General features: G+C 54.3%; 5 protein-coding genes and 1 non-coding gene across 6 annotated transcripts; 2 read left to right on the top strand and 4 right to left on the bottom strand.

The window, feature by feature from the left end:
* Positions 1–1,645: 1,645 nt before the first annotated feature.
* VDBG_04683 (NACHT and WD domain-containing protein) lies at positions 1,646–4,132 on the bottom strand (the record flags this gene model as incomplete). The annotated part of the gene is made up of 6 exons (XM_003005031.1): positions 1,646–1,652; positions 1,723–3,127; positions 3,177–3,342; positions 3,400–3,675; positions 3,727–3,803; positions 3,928–4,132. 6 exons carry the CDS (start codon positions 4,130–4,132, stop codon positions 1,646–1,648), a joined length of 2,136 nt encoding a protein of 711 aa, XP_003005077.1.
* A 1,243-nt stretch (positions 4,133–5,375) lies between these two features.
* VDBG_04684 (conserved hypothetical protein) lies at positions 5,376–6,506 on the top strand (the record flags this gene model as incomplete). Its single annotated transcript, XM_003005032.1, has 3 exons — positions 5,376–5,442; positions 5,505–6,369; positions 6,431–6,506. The coding sequence occupies 3 exons, from the start codon at positions 5,376–5,378 to the stop codon at positions 6,504–6,506; spliced, it is 1,008 nt and encodes a 335-aa protein (XP_003005078.1).
* A 1,287-nt stretch (positions 6,507–7,793) lies between these two features.
* Positions 7,794–7,866, top strand: VDBG_15095. The gene has a single exon. It is a non-coding gene; the product is annotated as a tRNA-Lys (tRNA).
* A 2,858-nt stretch (positions 7,867–10,724) lies between these two features.
* Positions 10,725–11,604, bottom strand: VDBG_04685 (hypothetical protein; the record flags this gene model as incomplete). Its single annotated transcript, XM_003005033.1, has 1 exon — positions 10,725–11,604. The coding sequence occupies one exon, from the start codon at positions 11,316–11,318 to the stop codon at positions 10,725–10,727; it is 594 nt and encodes a 197-aa protein (XP_003005079.1).
* A 236-nt stretch (positions 11,605–11,840) lies between these two features.
* VDBG_04686 (cutinase G-box binding protein) lies at positions 11,841–13,923 on the bottom strand (the record flags this gene model as incomplete). The annotated part of the gene is made up of 2 exons (XM_003005034.1): positions 11,841–13,027; positions 13,392–13,923. 2 exons carry the CDS (start codon positions 13,921–13,923, stop codon positions 11,841–11,843), a joined length of 1,719 nt encoding a protein of 572 aa, XP_003005080.1.
* Positions 13,924–26,073: 12,150 nt separating this feature from the next.
* Positions 26,074–26,547, bottom strand: VDBG_04687 (conserved hypothetical protein; the record flags this gene model as incomplete). The annotated part of the gene is made up of 1 exon (XM_003005035.1): positions 26,074–26,547. One exon carries the CDS (start codon positions 26,545–26,547, stop codon positions 26,074–26,076), a length of 474 nt encoding a protein of 157 aa, XP_003005081.1.
* Between the last annotated feature and the right edge of the window lie 592 nt (positions 26,548–27,139).

Here is a 27,139-nt window from a genome sequence, read left to right on the forward strand (position 1 = left end):
AGTGACCATACCTTGGTGTACGTAATGCACCGCGCCAGCAACCTTCTCCCGCTGTGGTCGAACAAGAGCTGGCGAACCATTTCAGCCGACTTCAGTTTGAGGTCGCTTGCCACAAGCCCGCCCTCTGTCACCAAACGAATGACGATGTTGCCACTTATGTCCGCCGTTGCAATCTGGCCATCTTCACTCCAAGCTATGCATGACACGCCCATGATGGTCTCGCCTTGGTCTTCCATCTTGGAAACATCGGCGTCGAGAACCACGCTCAGCATTCCGGCCTCGTTGCTGTAAGCATAGGCGGTGCCGTGCCGGCTGTGCGCGAGGCAGTTGATGGGGTCCAGTATGGCAGCCACCGTCTCTTCCTCCGACACCAGGGAGAAACTGGTCGATCCCGGTCGTGATCCTGCCAAGTCGCTATCGGCATCGTCCATTTCGGCCATTCGCATGAGAGAATTCGGCTCCCAGACGTGGCAGTAAGTCTGTCGAAGGTCGTAAATCCGACGCCCATCAGGACTGAGTGCAATGTCCGTAACAGATGATGTACAACTCAGATGATACAGCAAAGTGAAGTTTTCGAAGGTCCATACTTTCAGAGACCCGTCTCTGCTAGCGGTCACAAACATTTTCCCGTCAGGGCAGCAGGCGAGTTCTGAGGCCCTGAGAGACTGCTGGGGCTCCCAGCTCCTCGCCTCTAGCGGGTGCCACTTGAAGACCGATCCCTCATTGTAGACGCCCAGCACATGGCCCGTCACAGGGTTCCATGCCAACCTGAAAGCATAGCATGCGCCGCTGTGCAGTCCTCGAGAGAATTCTCCTCTGCGGTCCAGGGTCCCCATGAGCTTACCAGTCTCGGTGTGCCAGACTCTGAGTGGCATGATTCCGCGATACGAGATGGCCACTTGGGTCCCGTCAGGACTGAAGGACGCGCACGCGGGTGTGGCAAACTTGGGCTCCGATGTTGACCTTGAAGCGGGGGGGAACACTTTTGGGACAGTCTGCCAGGCGTTGTGACCCAGGAGGGACGTAAATCTCACGCTGGAGTCATCATAACAGACAAGAACTTTGCAACACTTCTTGTCAAATGCAACATCCATAGCGCGGAGTCCGTCTGGGTTCAGGAAGTGGCCTAGACGTTTCCCACTTTCCACGTCCCAAATTTTGACAGTGTCTTTACCGCATGTCGCCAGTCGGTCACCGTCTTCGCTAAACTTCATGGCAAGAATCATCTCCCCGTGTCCAATTTTCCCTATCTCGCGGAATGTTGACGTTGAGTACATGTTGACAGTGTTACTCGAGGCCAGGATGGCGAAGAAATCGTCCAGGCAGTAGATCATGTCTGGCTGGTTTGTCTGGCTGGTATTGAACTTTGCGAGCAGGTCATCCCAGCCTGTATTGGAAACCCCTGTGACCCGAAGAGCCGTTGGGCTAAAGTAAACAAACTGACGAGCCATGATAGAGTCCGGCGGACAAAATCGTGGTATCAAATTGTGGATACTGTCAGGGTATTTCACGATGTGGTGACCGAATTTTCCCACGATGCGCACCAGTTCGGCTGACCATAAGGCAAGGAAGTCGCATTCCTCACTCGAACGGTTCATAGGGATAACCTCTTGCTCATGTTGTTCTCTTCGTTTGACGAAAAGATTCAGGTTCTTAGACGTCCTCGTCAAGACGCTCAAGCTGCCATTGAGGCCCACCGCTTCGATCCAGGCTTGCACACACTCTCCTTCAAAGAATTTGACCAAGGTGCGAAGATGCTGTCGATTCAAATGGTCGGCGTTGGCAAGATGCTTGGCCCAAAAAATGCAAGCGTACTTCAGCACGCCTACACAGCCATGAGTTTTCAGATGTACTCTGAATTGCGTGTCCATCAAAATATCGAGGCACTTGACGAAGATCAATGTGTGGGCTTCAGGCGGGTCAATCGCAAGCTCACTGCCTTTGTCATGTATCAAGAACTCTTTCGCTGTATGGTGCACAGCTGATACACTGCCTTTCTTCTCGTCGACAACCACCAAATCCCCGCAAAGCCGGTGTATGGTCCGTTTAATGTTGAGAGCCGTAAGCTCCGGGCTCAGTACTTCCTCGAGTTCGCCCAAGGAAAGCTGCCATTCAGCGCAGGTGATCCAGCTTAGGATCTTCTTGGCCGTCTGCAACTCGCCCTCGCCGTAGGTTTTTGCGATGGAGCTGACAATTCTTGAGTAAACGCCGACGAGATCCTCCGGCGGCTGAGAAAGTACTTCCTCTACCTGTTTCTCTGTGTCACACCGATGAAGCTCCTCTGTGACGAGCGTCAACCAGAGAAAGTTTCCCTTCGATTTGCGGAGCAAGTCATCCTTGACATTGTTGAAAAAGCTTTGCGGCCATTCGCGGTATGCCACTTCCAGTTCCTGCTCGATGAATAGTTTCTGTCCTTCTCGAGTAGGCACCACCTCACTCTGGCGGAAATCTGAACCGAACCTATAGCGAAGTCTCTCGAAAGCTCTAAATGATGCTTGGGGCCGAGTAAGAAAGATGATCTTCACGGGGATTGATTGCTCCTTCAACGCAGGCAGGAGGTTGAGCAATATCTGTGCCGACTCGCACTCATCCACAGCATCGATGACCCAGAAGAGGGGCTCGTCAAGATCCATCTTGGACAGAATATTGACGAATGCTCTTTGCCACACACCTCTCGCATCGTTCCGTGCGAGGGCGTTCTTATCCTCGAGAAGTGCGAGGATCTTTCGACGATACTCTGGCATGCAAAGTGCAATTTGGTAAGCCAGCATCTTGAGACAGACGGCGATCGATCGCTTGGCCTCCTCATTGTAACGAAAAAAGAAATATTGAACCCTCTTCTGAGTTTCCTCAAGGTGCGTCACCAGGAAGCCGGCCATGACTGACTTTCCTGAGCCCGGAGAACCAGAAAGCTTGAGAATTGAAGGCTCGAGTGAGTCGTCTGAGAGCCAGCCGCGGAATTGGAGGTCGTCGAGAATCCAGTTGCAGCTGCCAGGCACATAGAGCTGAGAGACGCGCTCATGGTCGGCCTTATACCTCTCGGGCGTATCGATCAGTCCGGACAGTCTTTTCCGGATGGATTCGAAACTTTGCACTGTCGAAGGACGACGACTGATAGGGATCGCGGCTGCTTCTGATAAGCATAAAGTCATAGAAGAGCCTCAATGGCACCCTACCTTTGGAGGTCACAAGCTTGACGAAATCCCTTATCACACTGCTGACGCTGATGTAATTTTGATCCTGGCGTGACGCAAACTTGCAGACACTGTGATGATTGGCATTCAACGGCCAGCATATCTCGTTGGGATAATTGAGTTTACTTGATGACTCGTCGACGATGAGCTGTGTAGTCAAACATCAGATGCGCCACGACCATACTCACTCTGGATTGGTACTCACACTTTTGAGACCGCGGATGGCGTGAGTCTCGCGGAATGATGCGAGGTGCATGTTCCTTGCATGCTGAACATACTGTTCATTGATGCCCACTAGCGCCTCAGAGTTGTGTCGCAGCTCATTGATGTACTGTTTCGGAGTTTGCATAAATGTGGACAAGAACTTTTTGAGCACGTCGGCCAGGTTGCTGCCCTGATGAGGTGTTGCGAGAAACACCACCCCACGAATAGCGTCAGTCATTGCACTGAACTTTTCGTCGATTGCGCCGAGATTGTAAGCCTGGCGAACGTTAGGCCATGTCTATCATCGAGTGTTTCGCAAACCACAGACCTTCTTGAATACCAAGCCTCCCATAGAGTGGACGACGAATATGATCGGAACCTGGTGTCGATTAGTGAGGGCAAATTCTACGACGAGTCGCTTTTACGAGCCTTTCCAATGTCCCAATCCTCATATTCCCCTCTGCCAAACTTCATGGCATTCAGGAGCTGCTCCGCAAAAGCTTTGATATTGAGTGTGTCTTGTGTCGACTTGGTAAAGTTGGCATCGTAGCCGAACGAGAATATCCTGGCGTCACCCAATTCGGGCTCGAGTGGCAGCCACTCTTTTGGCCAGGAACAGACTCAAATCGCGCTCCCATGCCCATGTCAGACGACTGGGAACCACCAAGTCCATGTACGAAGATGATGTCGACGTTCCTAGTTCCTATAGGCTCGTGGAGAATGTGCAACCCCATTGGGTCGTCGGCGCGATTGACTGACGCGATAGGCGTCCTAGATCGGACGGTGTCAAGTGTGCTTTCACCACGTAGATTCTTAGCTCAATGACATTTGTGGAAGACAGAAGTGTTGCTTACGCATTCGTTGCAACAGTAGAGACTCGTAGAAGCGCGTTCGGACTTGGAGTTCGTGCCCTGCTTTGGTGGTCTTCCCCCTCACTGGGGGGCAGCAGTTGATGTTCATTCGGCCGGTCTGCTTCGCTCCGGTTTCTTCTTCTAAATCTTAGGGGGAACTGGGGCTTTTGTCACAATGTTAGTGATACTACCACCATTCGATCCGCCATGGAGATTGTGTGGGTAGCTAAGAGCATTTATATGACTGACCATACCGCCGCTTCAACTGGCCGAACAGCTCAGCCTTGCCTGGTGAGAGGAGTATGGGGTGGCAGCTGACGTTGAGGAAGACGCCTAGTTTCCTGCACTGTTCGATTATAAGAATGAGGAGTTCCGCCAGTTAATCAGCCGACACTGGCAGCAAAATTACTTCTGGACTTGTCTGAACACACTGGTAGGTAAGTAAGGAGGGGAGAAAGATCTCGGGGCCCTGCTGTAATAGGAATTACCTTGGACGAAAGCTGAGATTCTGGCTAACATGAATAAAGGCTGCACCTAAACTTGGACACGCAATTATGGCGAAATTGCAGCGGGGTAAAAGGCCGGGAGAACACGGCGGCTCTGAGATAGGACGAGGCTCTGTGAGGGTGGGTGTGCCAGCACACAGAACGGACAGCCTGATTATGAATGTGATAGCCTTCGCAATTGCTGCATACTACTCGGCCACCTTGTTTTCGGGAAGGCCGCGAAGCGTACATTGCTGACATGGGTGCAACTGCTCGGTGTCTCAAAGTAGTAGATGCCTCTGATAAAGGGTGTGAAAGGTGGTTGAGCTGACGCGAAATGCAGCCCTGTGTTTTGACTACTCAGGTCTAGACAATCAAATTGATTCCCCTAAATAGGCCAGTTGCGTCATCTGATATTTCACAGCCCTGATCGTCACGCATCTTCTGGTTCTCTCAGTAGTTCGGTCTACGTGAGATCACGCAGGTCACCTGAATGACAACACAAGTGCATTTTCAGTCAATTTGGTCTGTTAATAAGGCTAACATTTACATCTTGCGTCAATTTGCTTGACTATACAACGCCTGAACTACCTTCTGGTTTCCTACCACCATTTTGTCGTGATTAAACCTCCTAGCTAATCATGACCGAGCAGGTATTTGAACTGGACCGTAATGGCCGCATCAAGCTGGATACTCAGGTCAAGAAATGTCAGTTGTCGTTATGAAACCCCGTCAACATGACTACCAAGTTCCGCTGACCAGACTCCTAGGTTTGCCTGAAGGCGAACGATTCATCGAAGCCACTGCTTGGGGCGCATCTGCGTGGACGCAAACCGCCAGGATCAAGACGAGATTGAGGAACGGCACTCACAATACGTACTTTCTAAAATGTACGACAGACCCGACGGTCATGATGGAGGGCGAGTTCAATTCAACCACCGCCATGCATAATCTGGTGCCTGATTTCGTACCAAAGCCATACGGCTGGGGACGGTTCTCGTCAACTCCTCGAGTATACTTCTTTGTCATGGAGTTCTTGAACATGAGGCCCACGATGCCGAACCCCGTCGTCTTTTGTCATCTAATCGCTGAAGTCCATCAAAAAAGCGTCTCTCCGAATGGCATGTTTGGCTTCCCGGTGCCAACATGCCAGGGGCGGATCATTCAAGGCAATGTTTGGACTTCCAGCTGGAGAGAATGCTACGATGCTTTGATCACAGAAGCCTACGACGAGGCCATGAAAATCAACGGGCCGTGGGCCGAGTTTGAGGCAGCCTTCGCAACGCTCAGACAATATGTCATCCCGGCGCTGCTGGATCCTCTCCAGTCACATGGCCGCATCCTCAAGCCTTGTTTGGTGCATGGGGACTTGTGGGAGGAGAACGCTGGGGTCAACATTGACACGCAACAACCCGTCGTATTCGACCCATCATGTATGTACGCTCACAACGAGTATGATTTAGGAATGTGGCGTCGCGAGGTCATTCGCTTTGGCCAGCCTTACTTCCGACAATACCTGATGCGCATGCCGCCAAGCGAACCAGCCTCACAGTGGGACGACCGGAATCGCCTTTATTCAATCAAGTTCAACCTGACGCATTCGGCGCATTACCTTGGTTCGCCCGCCAGAGAAGAGTAGGTTGCATGTCATGATGCTCGATTTGGAAGAACGTGCAGATTGCTGACCCTGCTCCAGTGTGTACAAGGACATGGGCATCCTGATCAACAAGTACGGTCCGCGCCACGAAACCAACGGGCCTTCTGCTACATAACCAACCTAATTCCTCAGTCATACCACTTTTTGGCCATCTGAAGACCTGATAAAGGCCTGATGTACCTTCCACACAAAACAGGTCCAGAAAGAACAAAGTGGCTATCAACGTCGCACCGCGTCGAAGCTGAAAAGCACCAACCAATTTACATGAGTCCGCTCCCCGCTTCAGTCTTGCCACGATAGCCACCCTTTCTACCAAGTCATGTCATTGGGAGGCTGGGCAACCCAAAACAGTCACTTTCTTGCTTTGCCTGTGGGTGGCAAAAGGGACTTGTCAGGTGGCACAAGCAGGCTTCGGTCCTTCTCCAATCAGGGTCGAGACCTACAAAAGAGGAAGCCGGGTTTACACGGCGTGCCTCAGCCTGGTTGGCTTTGGCGTATATTGGGGCGTTCGGTATTAGGTCTTTGTTCGTGGTTCTAGCCCTGTACTCTTGTTTGTCAGCTTGACAGTGTCCCAATGAACGGATCATGTTGCTTTCCGTCGTCACAGTGGGTTTTGGTTGTCGCACAGATCTGGGTACGATCGGCCTCCTCTTCTGTGAGCTGAAGGCTGTCTTTAACCAGAATAAATCACTCGAGAGGCTTTTATGACAATGATTTGGACTGTTCAGGCAGTGTCGTTTCTCTAAGGTCTTCATCGGTGAGATGGGAGTTCGTATCCTTGTATGAAAGCAGTCTTCACGTCGTTGCGAATAGTGATGCCCTTGCTCTCATAGTAGATGACTAACGTGCACTAGGACGTAGCGATATTGAGATAGGCGTTGAGACCGGCTGAGTAGTCCAAGCCCTCTGGTGGTATATAGAGTTGAACATTGTTGGGCAATCCGTGGCAGATGGGGTTATGTGCAACGTCGCACTTCCTGACGGCTGCATCGTGTGAGGCAGCACTAACCCTCACGGGAAGGAGCACAGCTAGAGGCTTAGCCTTCTAACCATTTTCCTGTTACTGTGTGAAGAATTTACAGCCCATTTGGCCCGCTTCAACTATGACCTGCATCTGTGCAGTATAAAATAAAGATGAGTCATGGCAGCGTAGCTTTATCAGTTTACGGGTCAGACATGTGACCACCGTAGGCCACAGAGAGGCGCATTATTCAAAATGACTCAACAGAGGAATTAACTTCAATAAACTCTCAAGAAGGATAGATCCGGTTGAGTAATATTAAACGATTTTGCAACAAAAAAAAGAAAAAAAGAAATGCGATGAAAAGCATCTGTGGACCCACGATGCCCACAACATATGTCCCACCTCGAGTCCCGGGCTCCATCAACAAGCAACCTGCCTGCCCGGCTAGCTCAATCGGTAGAGCGTGAGACTCTTAATCTCAAGGTTGGGGGTTCGAGCCCCCCGTTGGGCTCAATTCCTGACGCACTCGCATGACGAGAATTCAATTTCTTTTTGGCAGTTTGGCTTGCTGATGAAAATCTCGAGATTTTAGCAGGATCTTAGCGGAACTCTAAAAAGTTTAAGCTGAGATACTCCTGTTGTTGAGACTACTGTCGCTTGCGTTTTGTGTCTTGCTCTTTCACACCTGTTGCTGATTCTGGTAGCTAAGCAACGGGTGCTTTGTGACTAAAGCGGACCGTAGGTCGTCTCTAGGCGTCCATCGTGCTCGATTACTTCTTCTCCAGGGCTCCAGCCTACCGGAATTTACCGTATCCGTAGCATGTACCAACAGCCCAGCGAAACATCAGATCAGGTGGTTGAGCACCTGTGACGTGGGATGGCCAATGACGATGGATACGCGCCACTGTTCCGGTGTGGTTCACCGTGACATCCAAAGCGTTCGACATGAATGTTCTCGTGTCAATGACAGTTTCTCTACAGCATCTAGGAATATGTTGTGACGACCCGAAGAACAGTCTATCGGGAATGTAAGGTACCGAGAGGTTGGTGTCGGCTAAGGCTGTGAACGGAGCACGTTGGAAAAGCCGGTGGTCATGCCTCATGGGTCGACCTGGCTTGATGAGGAAGCGTTTGATCCACATTCAATGTTGCAAGCTGCCTCTACCCACGTGGAATAATCATGCAGGCATGCACGTTGCTGAGACGCCAGTTGCTTCGACGTAGGATTGCAACTGCCGAGGCACTCTTGCGAGAGGATCATAGCGGCCACGCCTGATATCGGCCACGACCGTTGACTCGATGGATTTCTCTCTGTTTGAGGAAAGCCACGAGGTGTTCATCACATACCGACGCCTTTGCAGTGGTCGAGGCTTGTTGAGGAGGAGGTGAGGTTGCCGGGTTGGCGACACCAATGGAAGCTCAGGCCCATCATTCTTAACAAGTTGATGCCTGCAGGTATCAGCGTCGGACATGCAGGTTGGAGTAGAAATATAGAATACAGCCGTCGTGGCGGTAGCAGCTGACGGAACCTGACGAAAGTCTGCGGCCCCGGTGCCCCACCGCCGGCGGGCACTGGACCGACTCGGCGCCTGGCTCGGAGGCTTTATTCGGCGTTGGCGCTAATGGCGAGGGCCCCTAATGTTGCTCCTGCCTGACAAGAAATCGGTCGGTCGATGATGTGGCATGGCTCCGTCACATGGCGTTTCTGCAGTGGCACCCTCAAATGTGCCCCGACACCGAGTGAGGTGGTATGGAAGTAGGGGCAAGAAAGCGCCATCGGCAAACGTGGTGAGCACGGCGCCTACGCAACTGCCGCACATGTTCTGATCCGATGAAAGAATGGAAGGTACCTCGCTAAAAAGAAGACATGCACGCGCTAAAACCCTCCGCAGTACTTACCTAGGTACCTTACCTTACCTACCTAGGCTGGTAGCCTTAGGCCCCCGAGGTCGTCCTGGAGCTCAACACCACCAGAGGTCCGAACCGCGGATGAAGCCGTCCCTGTGCGCACTCTGTGCCTGACGTGAAGGCAGCACCCTCTGGCCGAATCAGGTACCTTGGTCCGACCAGGAAGCCATCTCCTCCACACCACCCATCCGACACGAAATACCTCCCCAACGCCCCGATGCTCGTGGCTCAGCCTCCCCCATTTGGTAGGTGGGCGCTCTGCAACCCTCAAGTCGCGTGCCTGGCACGACCTCTCAAGTCCACCGCCGCTCGGCGCCCAAGCGGACATGACAACCATCATCCCAGAACTAAAGAAAGCGGCACGGCCGCTATGTCAGACACGCCAGAAACGCCCATAACGCTCGACTCATGAGCATGCCGCCGTCCAGCGTTCCAAACCTCCCTGCCTAACATGCAGGACCCCAGGCACCTTAGGTAGGCTCTGAACACACCCACTTACTTTAGGGTGAGGCACCTAGGTGCCCAAACCTCGCCACCCACCCACAAACCGTCCCGTAAAGAAAATCCTAGACAAGACCCGAACAGTCGAAAAGCCCCGAGCGTTGTCAGGTGGAAAAAGTAAGCCTCGGACGCGGACTGCTGACTCGGGACCCCCGCCGCCAGACGTCAACCGCATACCACACGACACGGCGGCGGCGGCGGCCGGCCGCCGCGCGGCGAGCCCCTCCCTAAAACGCAAGGGAGCATCGCACCAAAACCTCTGACCCCTCTGACCCCTCTACCTAGAACCTGCCCCGCCCCCTCCTCCGCATCCTCTCCCTGCCTTGCGTCGCGACCTGCGGCAAGTGAGAGAGTAAAAAACGCGGTCACAAGTCAATGACATGGCAAAACAAACATTGATCGACTGACTCTGACGCGGAAGGCCCAGCCTCTCACTTTCTCTCCCTTTCCCGGCCCTCGAGGTTTTGTTTGTGGCAAATACAAAAAAACGCGAAGGAAAAAAAAAATCCCCCGTGACAGGCAGAGACGTGGAAGTGACCACCCAACAGGAACACGGACATACGTTGTGACCTGGGCGGCCAACGACCCGTTGTGGTGGGGTTCTTCTTTCCTCTATGACACGGTCGGATCGCCCAGCCGGTGCGTGGAACGAACGAGGCGCCGACCCTTTGTCTCCAACAGCAAACTTGCAAAGAAACGATGAGACAGGCAATGTTCTATCTTTCTCTCTCTCTCCCTCTCTCTCTCTTGCCCACCTATCTGTCCCGGACAGAGCCAGTGATCTTGACGATGACCAGTTCCTCGGCTCCTCGGGCGGGGGCTAGCCGGGGAGGAGTTGGCATCTTAAAGAAAAAAAAAGAAAAAAAAAAGAAAACAGACCATACCTGCTGGGCGGAACGAGACAACGTCCGACAAACATCCCCCGAGACACCCCAAGTCTGACGACAGAGACATGCGAGGTCAGCAGTGGACAGAAATACAAGTCACAGAGCGGCAGGATCGAGATGAGATAGCAGCAGAAGTCTTTGGTTCTTTTTTCTTTTTATCTGGTTCGCCATAGAGATGCCGGCTGGCAAAGCTCAGGTGTTCGCGCCACCACATGTATATGGAAAAACTCTTCCTCGACGCAAGGGAGGCAGGGCACGTTGTTTGCTTGTACTGATGAGAAGAGACGGGGAGCAAAATGGGATGACGGATGGTAGGTGACCAGCACTCGCACCATCCGTGACCACTTCTGATGCTTCCGCAAACCCAGGTCAGTGCAACGTAACCCACACCCAACTCTCCAAGGCCAGAATATATCCATGAGGGGAGGAAAGAAAGCAACAAAGTGTAAACAAGAAGAGCAGATTCCAAGGCTGGCAACCCCGCCGGTGCCAGCTTGTTAGCTTGCCCGACGGGCCGCCTGCTACAGAGGGAATTACAACGAGCGTAAAAGAAGAAGATGCTGCCGAACCAAACTCGACGTCGAAACCGAAACCGAAAAGAAAACGCGCGACTGATCATGAGGAGTGAGCAAAGACTGTGCAAGTCGAAGAAGAAAACATGATTCATGCCTTTCTTTCTTTCTGTCTGTGCTCTTGTGAAACAAAATCCACCGTACACGCCGCGTTAAACCTTCCAATCCAATTGCCCTTTGCCGCCTCGCTGGCCGAGCGGTCTGTGGTCGTCAATGCAACTATGAACGATGCGCCGCTCCACACCATGCCCTCCGCAGAAAAAGAATCTTCCGGAGACCTTGACATTCATATGATACATATGAGGGCCGGTGGGGAGTGCGAAAATGACAAGCCGCTTGAGTAATAAAAAAGGAAAACACTTTTGGAACCAATCCATGCCGTCGTGTGATGGATATTCTTCTAATGCGCGACCCCAGTGTCGCGCCATGGTAGACTGTCACGCAGTTTATCCAAGCCCGAAGGCCGGATCCGCGTAAAGGCTGGTGGGGGAAGGCTTGGAGAGAAGATGCTACTTGATGTCTGAAGTCGTGATATCGTGACGGGGCGTGCACCAGGGGGATCACTGCGTGTCGCTCCTGGTGGTGATGAGGCGAAGAAATGCAGAGAGCGCAGGGTCTTACTCAGCTCGCTTGCGCTTCTTGTTGCCTTGGTCGCTTTCGCCGTCCGATGACGAGAACTCGCTAGCACTGCCGGGCACCTCAGCGGCCACCTGGAAGAGGACCTTTCCGAGATGGTGATAGTCCTCTGCTTGGGGAATCATCATGTTGTCAAAGGAGTGAACACCGCCATCATCGATGAGATCCATAACAATGGCGCCGCTGCCATGGGTTCTGGCGTGCTGGGCAAGGTTGTCACTCCGGGAGAACTTCTTGCCACAGTCTTGGCATTCGAAGGGCTTGTCTCCGGTGTGCAGAGAACGGTAGTGACGCTTCAGGTGCTCCTGGCGGCGGAACCGACGGTTGCACAGCTCACACACAAACGTCTTAGAGGGGTCCTCGGTCAGAGACTGCTTGCGGCCGCGTCGGTTCGTGGGAGCAGGCAGGGGCGTGGTGGCGGACGGGGAGGCATCACCATCCGAGTTGGAAGACTCCCTCCGCTCAGAAGTGCCTGTGCTCTGCGTCGGCTCAGCAGCGGGCTGGGGTTGAATCGAGGCTTGCGTGGCAGAGTCGGCAGAAACGTCCATGGTAGGAATGGAGTCCTCCTCGGAGACCCGGCGGCGCTTGTCCTGGTGAGAGTCGGCGTCAGAGTGGCAGCTGACTGGGCTGGTGGCGCCAGTGATGAAAGACGCGTCGTCGTCAAAGCTGAAATCGTCGTCGCCGATGAAGCTAGCGTGACCAAGAGTCACGACGCTGGAGCCTGTGCAGGCACGGGGCCGCGAGGAGGCAACGTCAGTGCCGGCAAGGTTCACCAAGTCGTTGACAAAGTCGTCGTCCGACTCCAACTCGGAGAGGTCCTCGAATGAAGGAAGGCCGTGGGGAGTGGCAGGGTTGAAGTCAAAGTTGGGCGCAGCGACCGAGGGGGCAATAGCAGTGCACGACGTAGGGAAGGCAGGAAACTCGGCTGCCAGCGTGGGGTTGGAGGTCGCCGCAGTCAGGGTGGCAGTGCCAACGGTCAGGTTGCGAGGGTCGCAAAAGTCAACGTCCTGTCCAGAAGCGACGGACCTGGCATAAGGCGAGGGCGAGGGCGACAGAGAGGGGCACGACAGAGGTCGCTTGCAACGGTGTTGGTGGTGGTTTTGCGTTGAAGCTGGGGCAAAGTTTGCCGAGCTGACCTTGAGCGGGCGAGATTGCGACAGGGCCTGAGCTTGAACAAGGTACACTCCAAAACTGGTTAGCGCATTTGTTCTGTGGTGGGTCCCTTTTCACGCCTCGCGAGCCTTTGCTTCATCGCCTGGGCTGCTTGCCTGAGGCGTGACAATGAGATAGGCAAAGCGAGAGTCATCAAAAGTCGACTCCATTCACGCCCCGACTTGGGCAAGCGCTAACCAGGGTCGGGGAAGAACACGATGGGTCCCGCCAACGCAGCCCAATTTGTGTTTCCCATCACAACCCGATGGCAAATGGAGGGGTGTCCTCTCAGAAATGGAGGACGGAGCAAGAAGGAATGAAAAAAATGGGTGCTGGGGCAAATGCTGAAAATGAGAATCAATGGTGCGGAACGGACTTACCAGGAGTCATCGGAGGAGAGCCGCAGCTGGACCAGTCCAGGGCTACGCTCTCCACAGGCTCAAGCATCTCCTTGGGGTCCTCGAGACCGTCCAGTCCAGAGAACATTGGGTTCATGGGCGTCTGCAGCATGTCGCACGTGTTGGGCGAACTGACACTGCTACCGGCACTAGACAGAGGCGGTGTCGAGGGGAAATACAGGTTGTCGTCCATACCGTTCGTCTCCAGCAGGATAGTTGGCTTCTGGTGAGAAGGCTGCGGAGATGCCACGGGCGTCATGACGCCTGGGCCGTTGCTGTAGAGGGTAGGAGGCGGCGCCGTCACTTGAGAGCATGAAGAGTTTGGGCGAGAGTACATGGGGGTCGAAGGTAGTGTCGGCACCATGGGGTACACCGGGAGCTGGGCCATGGCCATATGTTGCTGGGGGTGCTGCTGAGAAAAGCGCCCGTGATGCCTGTTATCGGTCCTAGCCTCGGGTGTATAAAAGAAGAAGGGCGAGTGGCCCATCTGTGCTGTCATCATGTTGGGGTCCATTTCGGTCCTTGACGTCTGACGGCTGTTGGTGGTTAACTTCCCAGGAATCATGGCAGGTGGGCACACAGCTGTGTGGCACGGGCGTGGACCTACCAGTTGATGAGTTTTCTTGCGAGTGAAGCAGTCGTTATGCGTGATATTTCCAGGTCGATTATGCGAGTAGAATGGTATTGGTACTTTACAGGTTCCTGAGCGTGGAACTATTGGAGTCGTGGTTGCTTGGGGTTTGGTAGTTTGCCTAAAGATGGTGTTTGTTCGGTTCCTAGTGATAAGGATTGGACGACGGTGGCTTGAGGGGACAAGGACACTGTCTAGACGACTCGAAATATCGTGATGGGATTGTAGTACATGAAACTCGTCCAAATAGTCTCGTATGGTTGGTTCTTGATTATACCGAGGACTGGTGCGGCGGAACGGTTACTTGCGTGTGGGTTGAAAGGATGGACGGGGCTGTTCGATATATGAAGAGTCCCAAAGAATGATGTGTTCGAGTCACAAAAGAAGGAGGAACCGAGCGGTCATGAAGAAGAAAAGGGATCGCACAGGCACATCAGGGTCGAGAGACAAGACTGTCGATCATGGATTGCCAGGAATCAAGCCAGAGGCAGAGTGAGTGAGCGTGGGTGGTGACGGGGGATATGTATCTCGAGAGCCCACATTGATCAACCCAGATGGGCCCCAGCGATAAAAGTCATCGATAGGTAGATGGAGGGGACCTGGCATCGGCACGCCGGACCCAGTCTTGCCAGTGAACGTCCCCCGACCCTCCACGCCGCCCATGTCTCACTCAGTCTAACAGGGGTCAGGGAACACTTCTGAAGGTGCAGGGATACCGACCCAGGAACGAGAGGGCGGGCAAGACGGCGCAGTAGAGCGCCCACCCTTCACCCCTGTCTCCGTCGGCGTGTCTGGGGCAAGTGGAAACTTCAGATGGGTGTGGTGGGCTGGGCCCACCACGTCCACGTCCGTCTCTTTCTCCGCTGTGCTGGTCGTCCGAGGCAGAAAGGTCTCGCTGTCGTCGTCGGCGGTTTTGGTGGTGCGAGTAGCTGTGGTGGGTGCTCCGCTCCTTCCACCCGTGTCTGCACCCACACAGGGCTCCCTCAACCAAACTTTGCAGGCACACACAACCTGCCCTGCCCGAACAGAGGTGCCTGATGAGGGCCTGGGGGGCGCAGTCACTAGCCCTTTCTAAATCTGGCCGCGACACCAGCCCTCCCGGCTGTACCGCGATATGACGGGTACCCTCCAACGATTGGTGACCTGTCTCTTGTCGTCTCTCGCCCACCTGGTGTCGTCTCTTCAGTCCCAGCGTACCGAGGTGGGTAGATGTCGAGGTACCTTACCAGGGAAAACTACTCCCATAGAAAATACGATGTGGACATCAATTATGCCGATGCATATGTGAACCCACCAGTCCATACGAGAAGTGGACACAGGGCGAATCGTCATGAAAGAGAAGCTGCCCACAGGACTGACCGGGCCTGCCAGAATAGAGAGATGCCAGCCTCTTTGGCGCCTCTCTACACCACAGGCAGCGCACGAGTCGAGGCACGACGGTACCAGCTGCGGACGAAATTGCCGCGCAAGCCGTCAGCACAGGACGCATTGTGTAGACGTTGCATGCTTGAGTGGCACTCAGATCATCCATCACCAGGAACCCAGCGGCATCCTGCTATCGACGGTCGCGCGTCTTGTTGGCGAGCAGGCACATGCCGTGGCCCATCCTCGCCTGCATCGCTAACAGCGCATGTATCTTTCTGGGAAAGGTACATTGCGTGGCTCTGGATCCACTAATGATTGTGAAGGGGGATGAGACGACAGAGGCCAGATTTTCATAAACATCCCGCTGCGCTGAGAGACAAGTGCGAATTGAAAAAGCTGGAACCCATGTAACTCGGCCCTGCATAAGCCCGGGGCTCGTGTTCGCTGGTGCTCTGATAGGCTCCAAAGTGTGGATAATATGTGCTCAGATGAATAGCGCCAGCCATCCAGCTTGCACAAATGGCGCGCTCTATTGGCATTCGTCCGCTGGGTGCTTGTGCGCGCGCGTCGTCCGTGTTGTCTAACCGCAGAAGGTGGGCACAGGCATTCGGTTGGTGGCCTCCACGTCTCACACAATCCGACGATCGACCAGTGGTGTCGCCGAGGGCCTATGCAAGGCACAAAAGTAATGAATGCGCGCACTAGCCTCTAGCTAGTGACTGAGTGCTGATCACAAGCCCACTGATGGGCGTTGCGCCGCCTGCGTGCCGATCACTGGACCTGTCGCGCATCACGCTGGTGCTCTCTCTCGCGCGCGCGGAAGCGCCGCTCCCCAATGGATACTTCCTTTTGGGTTCATTGGGGCCTCCTGCCAGGATGACGACACAACCTGAGCCTCCTAGAAGAAGTGCATGCCGTTCGCAGTGGCAAATCGTGACCCCTTCATGCTTCCAGCTGGACCGCGTTTGACGCTCAGGTGCATGTTCTCCAAGAGACGGCGAAACGTCCTGCACTGTGCAGCCCATGGCAGACGTAACTCCGTGGATACTGATCTCTGAGACGGATAAGCCCGACGCATTGAAGAGACAAGCTGGGGCCGTAAAGCAGGACGTGTCCAGTTCATGCTTTGGTCTTTGCAAACCGTCTCGCGTCCTGCCCGCACGGTATAGAGGTCTACTGGGTCGCGTTTGAGAGGAGCTGAGCGTGGTAGTCAATTCTCGTTTACATTGATCACGCAAAGCTTCCGATGGGCCGATTGTCAGCGGGAATGGGGATGGACATCTCTCAAACCAGATCTGCAGGCGCGTTGCGCGAACTTGCACCACCATGATCAAAGGCGACAGCCCCCCGCCGGTGCTTTGGTGCCTTCACCCGTGCCGGGTCTCTACGTTTGACTGACCATCATAGAAAACCATCCAGCACCTATCACCGAGCGGCCATGGCGATGCGTCTCTTTGGAAGGGTGGTGTTCAGTCTTTGCTGACCCAAATATGATGGTGGCTCTTCTTGGTGTGGCATCCAATGCGAGGGTTGTTCACGCCGCCTCTAGCGCGACTGCTTCGGGGCGGAACACACAACACGAATCTGGGGCGTGAGATGCAACCACTCACCAGCACTTCTTCGCACCCGTGCATCCCTGCGCAATCTTCACACTGCTCGACCCGCCACTCAACAGTAAATATTACCAGCGACCGCGCGCTTTTGTGTGAGCTGATCGACAACCGGCGGCTGTTGTGATCAAGACGTCGTTGAACACAGTGTTCTTGATGAGATATGTCGTCATTGGATGCCGCCGTCCGTTGCTACCAATGCCTCATTTAGGGAGGGGTCTCGTTCCGGGTGAAAGAGGTTATCTGCGTTCATCCAGTATTGCTGACCGACAAGTGGCTGTTTGGGCGGACAATCTTGCGAATTGAAGAACAATACCAGAGGTCTTTGATACAGCGACCATCATAACACATACTAATTGCATCAAACATTGCTCGTCTTCATCGAGCTTCTTAGGGCTGTCCTGTTGTTGCTGCCTGGGTCATCTTGGTCTTGCCAGACACCCAAAGGAAGGCAGCCCTTGCCTGGACTTGCCCTCCTTGCTGTTTGCCCCCGTCTCCCGCCACGGGAAGGTGTCAGGGAGCGAGGGTGAAGGAAGGACCAGCCCCCGGTGGACTGAGCATGAACTTGCGTCTACTGTCTGTACGGTAGGGACATGTATACAGGCTGTAGAACGGCACTGATCTAGGTTCTTTCATGGTCTTGTCGGTCATCCAGTCATGATGCCAATGCTTGTTGCCTGTCACCTCCACCATCCCGCCGCATCATGACATATTGTATTTGTCCAAGCCAACCTGGTCTACAAGCTAGTCCCTGCGAAATACGCGTGCACACAAAAGCCCTCAAAAGACAAGTCAAGCAAGCCGATGTCGAGTTCCGAGGATGCCAGTCCGACCAACCAGTACAACAAGGCAGTCAGCTATCGGCACGGGCTGTCGATAAGTTTACCGACTCAGGGCCTTGCCCCTTGGTCTTTCAATGGGGACACCAGCCCACGTCGGACGACGGTTCAAAGTCAATTGACAGCGCCTCAGGAACACGAAAGGATATTCCCACCGCCTGAGCTCAAACGACTGGAGGTACCACACGCGAAGGAGAGAAAACGAGTATGGAGTTTTCCGAGACTCCCTGCTTAATGATGAGTCGATCTAATGATGAGCTGCGGCCCATCAACCACGCCGAGTTGGCGCTATGTCGAATCGGACGAGAGACGCAATGCGGGCGGCGCTGGACAGATGATGAAACGTGAAACTCTCAATAGACACCCTTTCACTCGCTCAGCATGGTATGGACTCTACGTTTGGGTCGCCGGCTGAAGTGCTGGCGCCGGCAAAGTCCACAACAGACTGCATCGCGCCTGCGTGCACACCAAGATGACGCCAACCGAACGAATCTGGTCTCCCACTCCAGTCGACATATCACCTCACATGCTTTTCAACAGCGCGCCCAGTCTGTAGGGTACCCGCGCCGGTGACGCCACCAACCCGCGACCTGGCGACTTCTTTCGGCGAACCTGAGAGCGAGATACACATAGCTGAAGGGTCACATTTCGTCCGATAATAAGCAGGACCAACTAGAGCGCTGGCCAGTTGGAGTTGCGGGCTCTCGAGATGTGGTGCCCACCACCCCCAAATCGGGCCTGCTCATGATGCTTAGGTTTTTCCATTCATTTGACTAATACTTCCAATTTTCGATTATGGTCCTGCGGGCTCGACGAAGCGGTGCGGCTGCACCCCCCAAAAAGATTCTAGTCACCAGCGCCCACCAGCCAAACTACGGCTACGATGCCTTCCGGGTGCCCAACGCTATTGAGCTGGCCCTTCTTCGGTCTGGCCCGCGTCCACTGGAAGACGCCCGTGACGCCCGCACTTGTACCGAACTGAACTACGTAAGCCAGGTCGCCCACGCGCTAATCTTTAGTTGAGACGTTAGCTCTGCATAACTCAGGCACAATGTGGGATGCATTAGACTGATGCAGGAACCGACTCCATGAAAGTGCGACTCGGACACAGTAGGCATCACCAGTACAAGCGAAGCTAGCATAGCATCGGGCAGCACAACAAGGAAGTTCTGGGGCTGTGCTGCAGCTTACTTTACCAGTGCATGGCGTGTTTACGACAATCGGCCGGTCCTATGATCCGCGTCGTTATTATGCTCGATACGACCCACATACATCCGACTTATGTCGATGTCAGGGCCACGCCACCTGCATTTCGGACGCTTCCACATGCTGGTCACTTGGGTGGACTGTTGGAGCGGTCACAATCATGTGCATGGGTTTGCATAATCACACACATGCAACTGATCAGCCCACTGTCACAACTTGCCTAGATGGGCCAAGTCCACACGCCGCCCGAGTGGTGATCTTCATTCCCCGACGCTCGTAGGATGGACAGGGAAGAGTCCAGCCTCTCCTGCAACCTTGAGGGCCGACAGAGCAACACTATCGGGCACGAGCCGTTGGCTTTTCACAAGTATCTCCAGTTATGAGGTACTTCTGAGTCTGACCATCCAATCTACAGGCCGCAGTACCTTGCATGGTCCACCTTCTCCATCAGGTTTACCAACGCTTGCATATTGATGTACTTGTCTGCACACAAATGCAGGAACACACACAAACATGCAGGAACGTCGACTCCAAGCCCAGAAAATAGAAGGATTGGTTGCACAAGTTGACCACATGCGCGACCTCCGAGGCGCACCTTTGCCCTCTTTGGATCATGGGCCGACTGACTGCTTCTACGACCAACCTCTACCATAGTGGATCATTCAAGGTCCCCTCTCTTCTGATGGCGAGCACGTGGTTATGGCTCGAAGTCAGTGCCGAAACCCATGCTGTCCTCGACCATCAGCTGGATTTTCTCGGCCAGACTATGGTGACCAGCCCCCCTAGCAAAAGGCTTCGCGGAACCGGCAAGATGCCGCTGTCTCCTTTGGCGACCTGGGACTGTGGGTTTCGCGGATCGGACCCAACCATCGATGTTTCGGGGACAATGGAGGATTGTGACTAGTCGTATTTGGGATGGAACTGACGTGGGTTCTGGTTACTTGAAGACGCCAACAGGCGTCATGCAAGCCTGACTGCTCCTGGTTCTTTGCCGTACCTGCTGTCCAGTACCTGTCAGCCAGCCAGACGGGTCATCCTTTGACTCCGCCGACTAGGTCAGATGCAAATACGTTTCAACCCGCCCCTCGCAACGGCTGTACCTTACGTGGTGGTTGGGTCGGCCAAAGGTAAAATCGAGGCCATGGTCCCAAACCTGCGGAACTGGTGAATCTTAACCGAATTGCGAACACCCCCCGGCTCCCTTACCCGGCCTTTCTTCCACCAGTTGTGGGCTAAGTCAAATACGAGTGCAGAGTTTTCATGGTGTTTTCCTCCGGTAAACCAAGCTTGCTTCCCTGGCGTTGCCAAAGCATAGGATGCCCGGTTGTACTTGAGGGAAGTGTACGATAAGCTCTATTCGGCAATGGTTGAGGAGAAGAAACAAAATACACGAGGATTCTCGCGCTTGGTGGCTGATCGTCAGCTTGGCTGGGGCCGAGTCCGAATTTCGCTCTATCAGATGTGGGCGAGGCGGGGTTGGACCGTCTTTGAAGCCTGAGAGGCGAATTGGACATCGGATCCTAGTGCTTGGCTCGTCTCGCGGGTTCCCATATGCCACGTCCGACTCGTGCTAGCTTGTTAAGCTGAGGCGGTGGTGGTGTTTGCTGGACATTCGTCCGTCTGGTGGCTATAGGATGGGGAATCCTGCCGATGGGGAACATCGGCCACGTCGGCGATCGAGTCCCAAAGAGGGCACAGTCCGAAGACGATGATTGCCCCGGATTTTGGTAGGGGACTAGAGGCAAGGGGCCCCTGTCCATCAATTTAAAGCGAATTCTTGTCCCTGGCTCTCATCCTAGTATCTGTAGGTCTTGTCCAGGGTCTTCGCCGCAGACTGACATGAATCTCGAAGATCGCAGACTGGTCGCCAAGGGGCCCTTGGAAATCCAGACGAACTTGGGGCCTTTTAGCCTGTCCTACAGGCTGTTGTGGCTCGATATGCTCAGGCTTCAACATCTGCGAAATCTAAAAGGCCGGGTGAACCGGTGAGGGCTTTGGACTAGGGCTGGTTGAGCGGTCCGATGGCGGGAGCCAGAGCTCACACCGAGGCGAAGACGATGGCTCGGCTTGGCATGAAAATCCTCCGCAACGAGCGAACCCTGTATGGCGAGGAGTAGGGTCTCATCCATCTTTGGGCCCTGGGACCCGGGGAGGGAGTGTCCTGCACTGACAGATACAGTGGAAGAAATTGCCTGCCAGGCCTTTAGGGCTGCTGATGTTGCGTGCTGATGGACATTGATCGCGAATACCGAGCAGTCCGACGAACAGATTGAGCCCTTGTTAGGGCATTGGATTGACGATGCTTCCAGTATCGCCGATACCAGTGCATCGGCCGGAACGGAAGAGAGCCAAAGTGACATGACGTTGGGCAAGGCATTATGACCAGTATTGGGAAGTTCAACAAACAGATGCCGACAGATTCAGTTCAGCTTCCTCGCCCTTTGGTGTTTGATCGTTTGCGAGGGCCCTTGTCCCCAGCACCAGCCAGCCATAGTGTCGGCCGCCGTCCTCGAGTCGGGACTATGCCTGGGCCTTTCAACGCCAGCTTATCGAAAGAGGGAAGGCTCGGGAAGCAGGCCTGGCAGGTGGCAAGACCAGGGCCTGAAAACAGACCCGGTCTAGGACACCAGGATGCTGTCCAGGGTTCAAGGGCCCTGGTGGTGTTTGCCCCCATGGGCCCGGCAACACCCCAAAGTCCTCCCCGTTAGACCGTCGCCACGGGGCGCCTCTGGCCCTTTGTCCCAAGACGGTCAGGTCGTTTGACCCTTGCGCAGGTACCAATGCAAGCCTCCACAAAGGTCCTCGACCGGCCCAATAGGGAGCATCCGCGGTACCCAAGGTATCAGTCCGTTGTGTGCTGGACGTTCGAGAAGGTTTCAGGGCCCCACGATGATGCGACGCTGGGCACCCAAGTCGCCGAGAAAAGCTGCTGGACTTGGTCATTTCCCACTGACAACGCAGTAGAGAAACTGGCCAAGAAGCATTCAGAAACCAAAGCCACGCGATAACAGTGTGGGAAGGGCAGGCATGCTACGCTCACTACCCACCCCGACCCTGATGGTTGCAAAGATGTCGCCACGCTCGCTCGTTCACGCCCGATTCAGGGTCTTCATCCCGAAGAGCACCAGGTGGCACATAGGCAGTCCGAGGCACATGGCAATGAACTTAGTTCAGGCAGTCGGCCTACTTCTTTGCCATCCACTGATGCCCAAGACAATCGCTCCCGGCGGCGTTCCAACTGGACCGGACTCAGTTGATCTTTGACGGATCGCCAAACCAATCAATAAGCTTCACACCGTCTTCGGCCCCAGTACTTCCCGCCCGCCAGGCCGCTAGGTTCTACTAATTTCTCCGCCAAGCCAACCCCGATACGGGCCAATCCGTGGTGTATTTCTTCAGGCGAAATGACGTTGGTAGGCGCTTGAATTGCGAAGCGCTACTGTCGGGGTGCGTCGTAGTAGTGGGAGATGAGATGAGGGCGAAACAGTGGCCAGGTTCATTTCCATCAACTGAACTACCGGCATCTATGCTGCTTCTAGAAAACAAGGCGTGGGGCTTTGGGAAATTGATGTCACCTTAGGCCCTGGCTGCCTTTGTATCAGTATCGTGTCTGTATCTACTCCATTGCCTCGTTACAACCGGGTTCGACCCAGTTCGCCGTGTCGCTGGCGGGCGGCGGGAAAAGCAATTCACCAACGGGAGGCAATTGATTTACAGGGTGCCGACGAACAGGGTCGCGAGTTGACCAGGTCCAGCGTGCCTGCATCAAGTAGAAAACACACGCTCCCCATTAGCATGACGGGATGCATGGAACAGCCGTCGACGGGAGCCAAGATAGGCGAGGAGTCACAGGCGCCAGTATCTCCTCATGATCGTGGGGGGCCTATCCCCCGTGGCCATCTATCTTCCAGCACCCACACTATCAGTGAGACGGCAAGCAGATGACGGTATGTATGCTTGGCCTTATCATTCACGTGGGATGCGAGAACGGGATGGTGCGCCTTGACGACATGGCAACTGACCTCGAGTCTGCGCACATTAACTTAGCCAAGCAACGGCAACGGGCTGCGTCCGCCTTTGGACTACTTCGCGGAGTCGACGACACTACAAGCGCGGCCCTATCGTCATTGACAATCTCTTTGAGGTTCAGCTGTGTCCGCGATTGAAGCGGACGTGGCGACGATTTCGCACACGTTTATCCACCTGACCACACTCCCGAGCACCGGCATTCGTCCCTAGTCCGTAATCATAACCTTCTCCATCGAAGAGCGTGTCTCACCACCGAAAACGGCAAGGAGGTTCTGTACGATAGATTAGCTGAACCGGGGCACGGGATCCGGCGCATCGGCGTCGGCCCAAGCAGAAACACCACAATCACCTCGTGGCCCTCCGACGCCACAAGGTCTTGTTTGTCATCGATACTATTCATCCATTGCTTGCTGTCAATAGTGTCTCGCGGGCGTCGCCCGAAACATACTGGATATTGCCCCTGTACAAAGCGAACAGGCAGCATGCCCCCCATCAGAGCGTTGTGTGGGTTTGGGGATGGAAGGGGACCAGACGCACGCACAAGGGTGTGCCGCCAGAGCGCTTGAATGGATGCGAATGGCAGCTGTCATCTGAAAGTCGTACAAGTGCCCTCCAAACCTTATGCTCGTTCGAGCCCCTGGCGCGATGGCAAAGGATGGGCCGGGGCGAGCTTGGCTGTCTGGTCTAACACCCTTAACGACTCATGTGACAGGTCTCTTTGACATTGGCCCTTTGAGAAGCCTGCTTCCCGAGCGGTGGGCGCCGAGCTATTGTGGAGAGGACTCAGTCTGGTTTGAAAAAGAATAAAAAAAAAACACAAAGTCCACCGTGTGCTCGGGCTGGAATGGGGATCTGTGCGCGGGCGAACTATTGGATGCGCCTATGTCGATGGTCATGAGCGCCACCGGGTCTGAGAACACGAGTGAGTGGCCGGCACTTCACGAAACGAACCCGAGGCTGAGGTCGTCCATGCTGTCGCTTGTCGTTAGCGAACTGGACCAGCACCGTGGCTTGAACCTTCCTGCCTTACTTCAGCGTTGCGGGGGAAGGGGACCCTACCAATATCTATCGTGGATGAGACGCATTACTCGGCAAGGTTTGATGCCTGGGTGGGCCACAGGAACCCAGCAGGTGGGGTGAGGAGAGAGTAGCCTTTCAGGTCTGTCTCGGGTTAGGGTGTATCAAGGATAAGTCTCGGTTATCAATGCGTCATGGACGACACGAGACGGCAACGATGGACCTCCGGGCGAGCTCTTGTCCGTCTATTGGGGGGCTCTGGCTCTTGCTCTGGCTTTGTCTGGCTGGTCTGCGACGTCTGTCTCGACGACATAAAGTTGTGTCGTCTCATTATCGTGGATCATGGTCATGTTACGACAACGCCATGTGCTCCGCTTCGCTTGACAGGTGCATAGGTTCACCGAGGGGGCCGGGCGTGCTTGTTTCTTCTCGCTTGGCCTGGTCAAGGACCATGAGACGAGAAGTTGGACGAACAACGTGTTCTGGGTGGCCTGACAAATTGGTCATCATAGCTGTAAAGCGTATGATTGCCAACGGAACTCGGCAGCTACAACACCAAGGCACCACGGCTGCGAGTCCGGTTCCGGTGTGGCCGGCTGTGGAGACGTTCTGCCGGGCATTGAAATGGTGATGCCTGATGGCAACAAATGCCACGTGTCCGGCGATAATGCCTTGGTCCAGATGGGGCGGGGACCCTGATTGTAGGAGTACCGCTTCGAGGCCTTGGATTGGGCATCACGAAAAAGCTCGCCTTGTTTACTGTTAGAAATGCCGATGGATACCTCCAAGTCGACGGCACCCGAATTTGAGCAGGCATGAGAACAGCTCGAGGCGTCCAATTGTCACGTATCGCAAGCATGATAGTTCCGTGCTACCAACATGAATCGCTTTGACTCCACGACGTATGAGCTCGGGACGATAGCGTATCTCATCACAGGACTACACTACCAGGAACTACCCTCGAACCAGCGAAAGGCTTGCAAGACATATTGGGGCACCAATGCAAACATAGTTTGGGTGACGCAGTTGATACTCGGGCACTGAAACAGCTCACAGATGCGAGATACGAAACTCAATTTCGTGATCGATGTGCTGCTGCCTGTATAGGGAGGGAGCTAAAGTTCAATGCGATATAGCAGAGTTCATGTGTGATGTCAAGTGTACGAGGCGCCGCTCTAGAGACAGGGAGACCAGTTCCTCGGCCAGAAACATACGCTGAATATGAATGTAGAACGTGTCAGGCAACGCAGAGAACCAGCACACGAGGTATGGTCAGTCCTAAGAGTGTACCATGTAGAGTCATCTCGTCCACGCGCCCATCAGCTCACCCGAAATCGGTCCAACGTTTGCAATGGCGGTAATAAAGAGCACAACATTCTCAACCTAACAGTGCGTCTGAATTTGCGGAGTGAGTACCGCAAATATCAAGGCATGACATGCGTGCCAGTGTGGGGTGCAGTCAAATACATCGGCCTGTCATGAAATGGGCTTGAGAGACAATATAAACCCACCACCAGCGCACGTATACCGAGCTACAAAATATAGGGTCCAGCCAACTAGATGTGAACGCAGTCTTTGCTATGTTGACGAGGTACGAGTATATCATCTCATCGGCAGAGAGCGAGGCACACACGTCGTCGACAGCGGTCATGTGCTGTGGCACCCAGGCCTAATGGAGTGACACGGTAGTCGCCATGCTCACTCACAGCATATGTTTCCGAGATGTTCCAGCTGAAGGAAACACTCTTCCTTCCAGTATTACAAGGTTATTCCGATTCTCGTGCAGCTGTCTCGCCGGCAAGGTTCAATGGTGGGCATTAAAAAAAATCATGTTTACAGCGTCATGAGGAATTTGCCGAAATGAAGATGGACGTTGAAGCTCTCGTCAAAGCCTGGACAACGGAGCTCCAATTCAAACCTACAGGATCTCTAAACGACATCCATCCAGGTTCTTCCATCTGTCTCCTTCAACCCTTGACATAGCACCTCGCCGTGCTCTTCCCGCAGTCCTTGGCAGGGCCGTAGTCGCAGCATCCGCCATCGGGCGCACATTCGTAGATGTGGTTCTTAACTCTCTTCTTCTTGATGACCCATGCGCCATTGTCCGTCCACACGCAGTTGCCGCACGACCGGAACTGCTTGCCGCGCGAGTTGCACTTGCAGCCGTTGTACTTGCATGCGCGCTTCTCAAGGGCCGGCGCCTGCCCATTGCTGTCCAGGCCGTCCTCGGCAATGAACGCGCCGAGGCGAGTGATGAGAAGCTCGGGAATGGCGCGCTGGAAGAGAGACGTGCCGGGAGCCGGGACCGGTGCGGCACCGGCAACGGCAGCGCGCTCGGTGAGGGGCAGACGGTCGGCTTCCGGCTCCGGGTTGGCGGAGGTGGAGGCGGAGGCCGAGATGGTAAGGAGAAGGACAGAGAAGATAGGGCCAACAAAGCGCATGGTCAACTGATAAGTCTTGTTCTATTGGCGTATCTGACGCTTGGGTTTGAGAGCTGATCTGATCATGCTGGCAGCGGAACACAAAGCGCTGGCCTTTTTATACCCTCTTTCATCCCTAGAATCACAACTGGACGTCTCTCTGGAAGCTCTGGAAGGACTTCCCGCCGTCTTACTCTCTACGATATCGTCTAAATGCTTCCCCGCAAACAGTTACCTCTCATGCACCACGTAGCCTCACGTTGTGTCGCGTTCAGGTAGGCTGCCGTGAGCTAGTAACCATGGGGTTATACCGTCATTGGGCCGTTTCAACGAAAGCTGAAAGGCAGAGTGCATCCATTGCAAGATGATCTGCACGCCAACGTTGCCTACAAAGAGTGCTGGTGAAGGTCGTTGGCTGGCCTATCTGACAGCACAGCAACCTGTCGAGCGAAGGGTCATTAATATTGCAATGTGTTTCTTGTGCGGCATAGCACGGATGGGTTTACCGTGCTACATATCGATCTGGGGATCCATATGGGACCAAGCTGGCCCAAGCCAATAGTGTTTGCAGTGGCTGCATGCAGCAATGTTTGGATGCCGATTCAGCTTCGGC

The sequence above is a fragment of the Verticillium alfalfae genome, genomic scaffold (genome assembly GCF_000150825.1).
Source record: "Verticillium alfalfae VaMs.102 supercont1.5 genomic scaffold, whole genome shotgun sequence".
NCBI classification, from domain to species: Eukaryota; Fungi; Ascomycota; class Sordariomycetes; order Glomerellales; family Plectosphaerellaceae; genus Verticillium; species Verticillium alfalfae.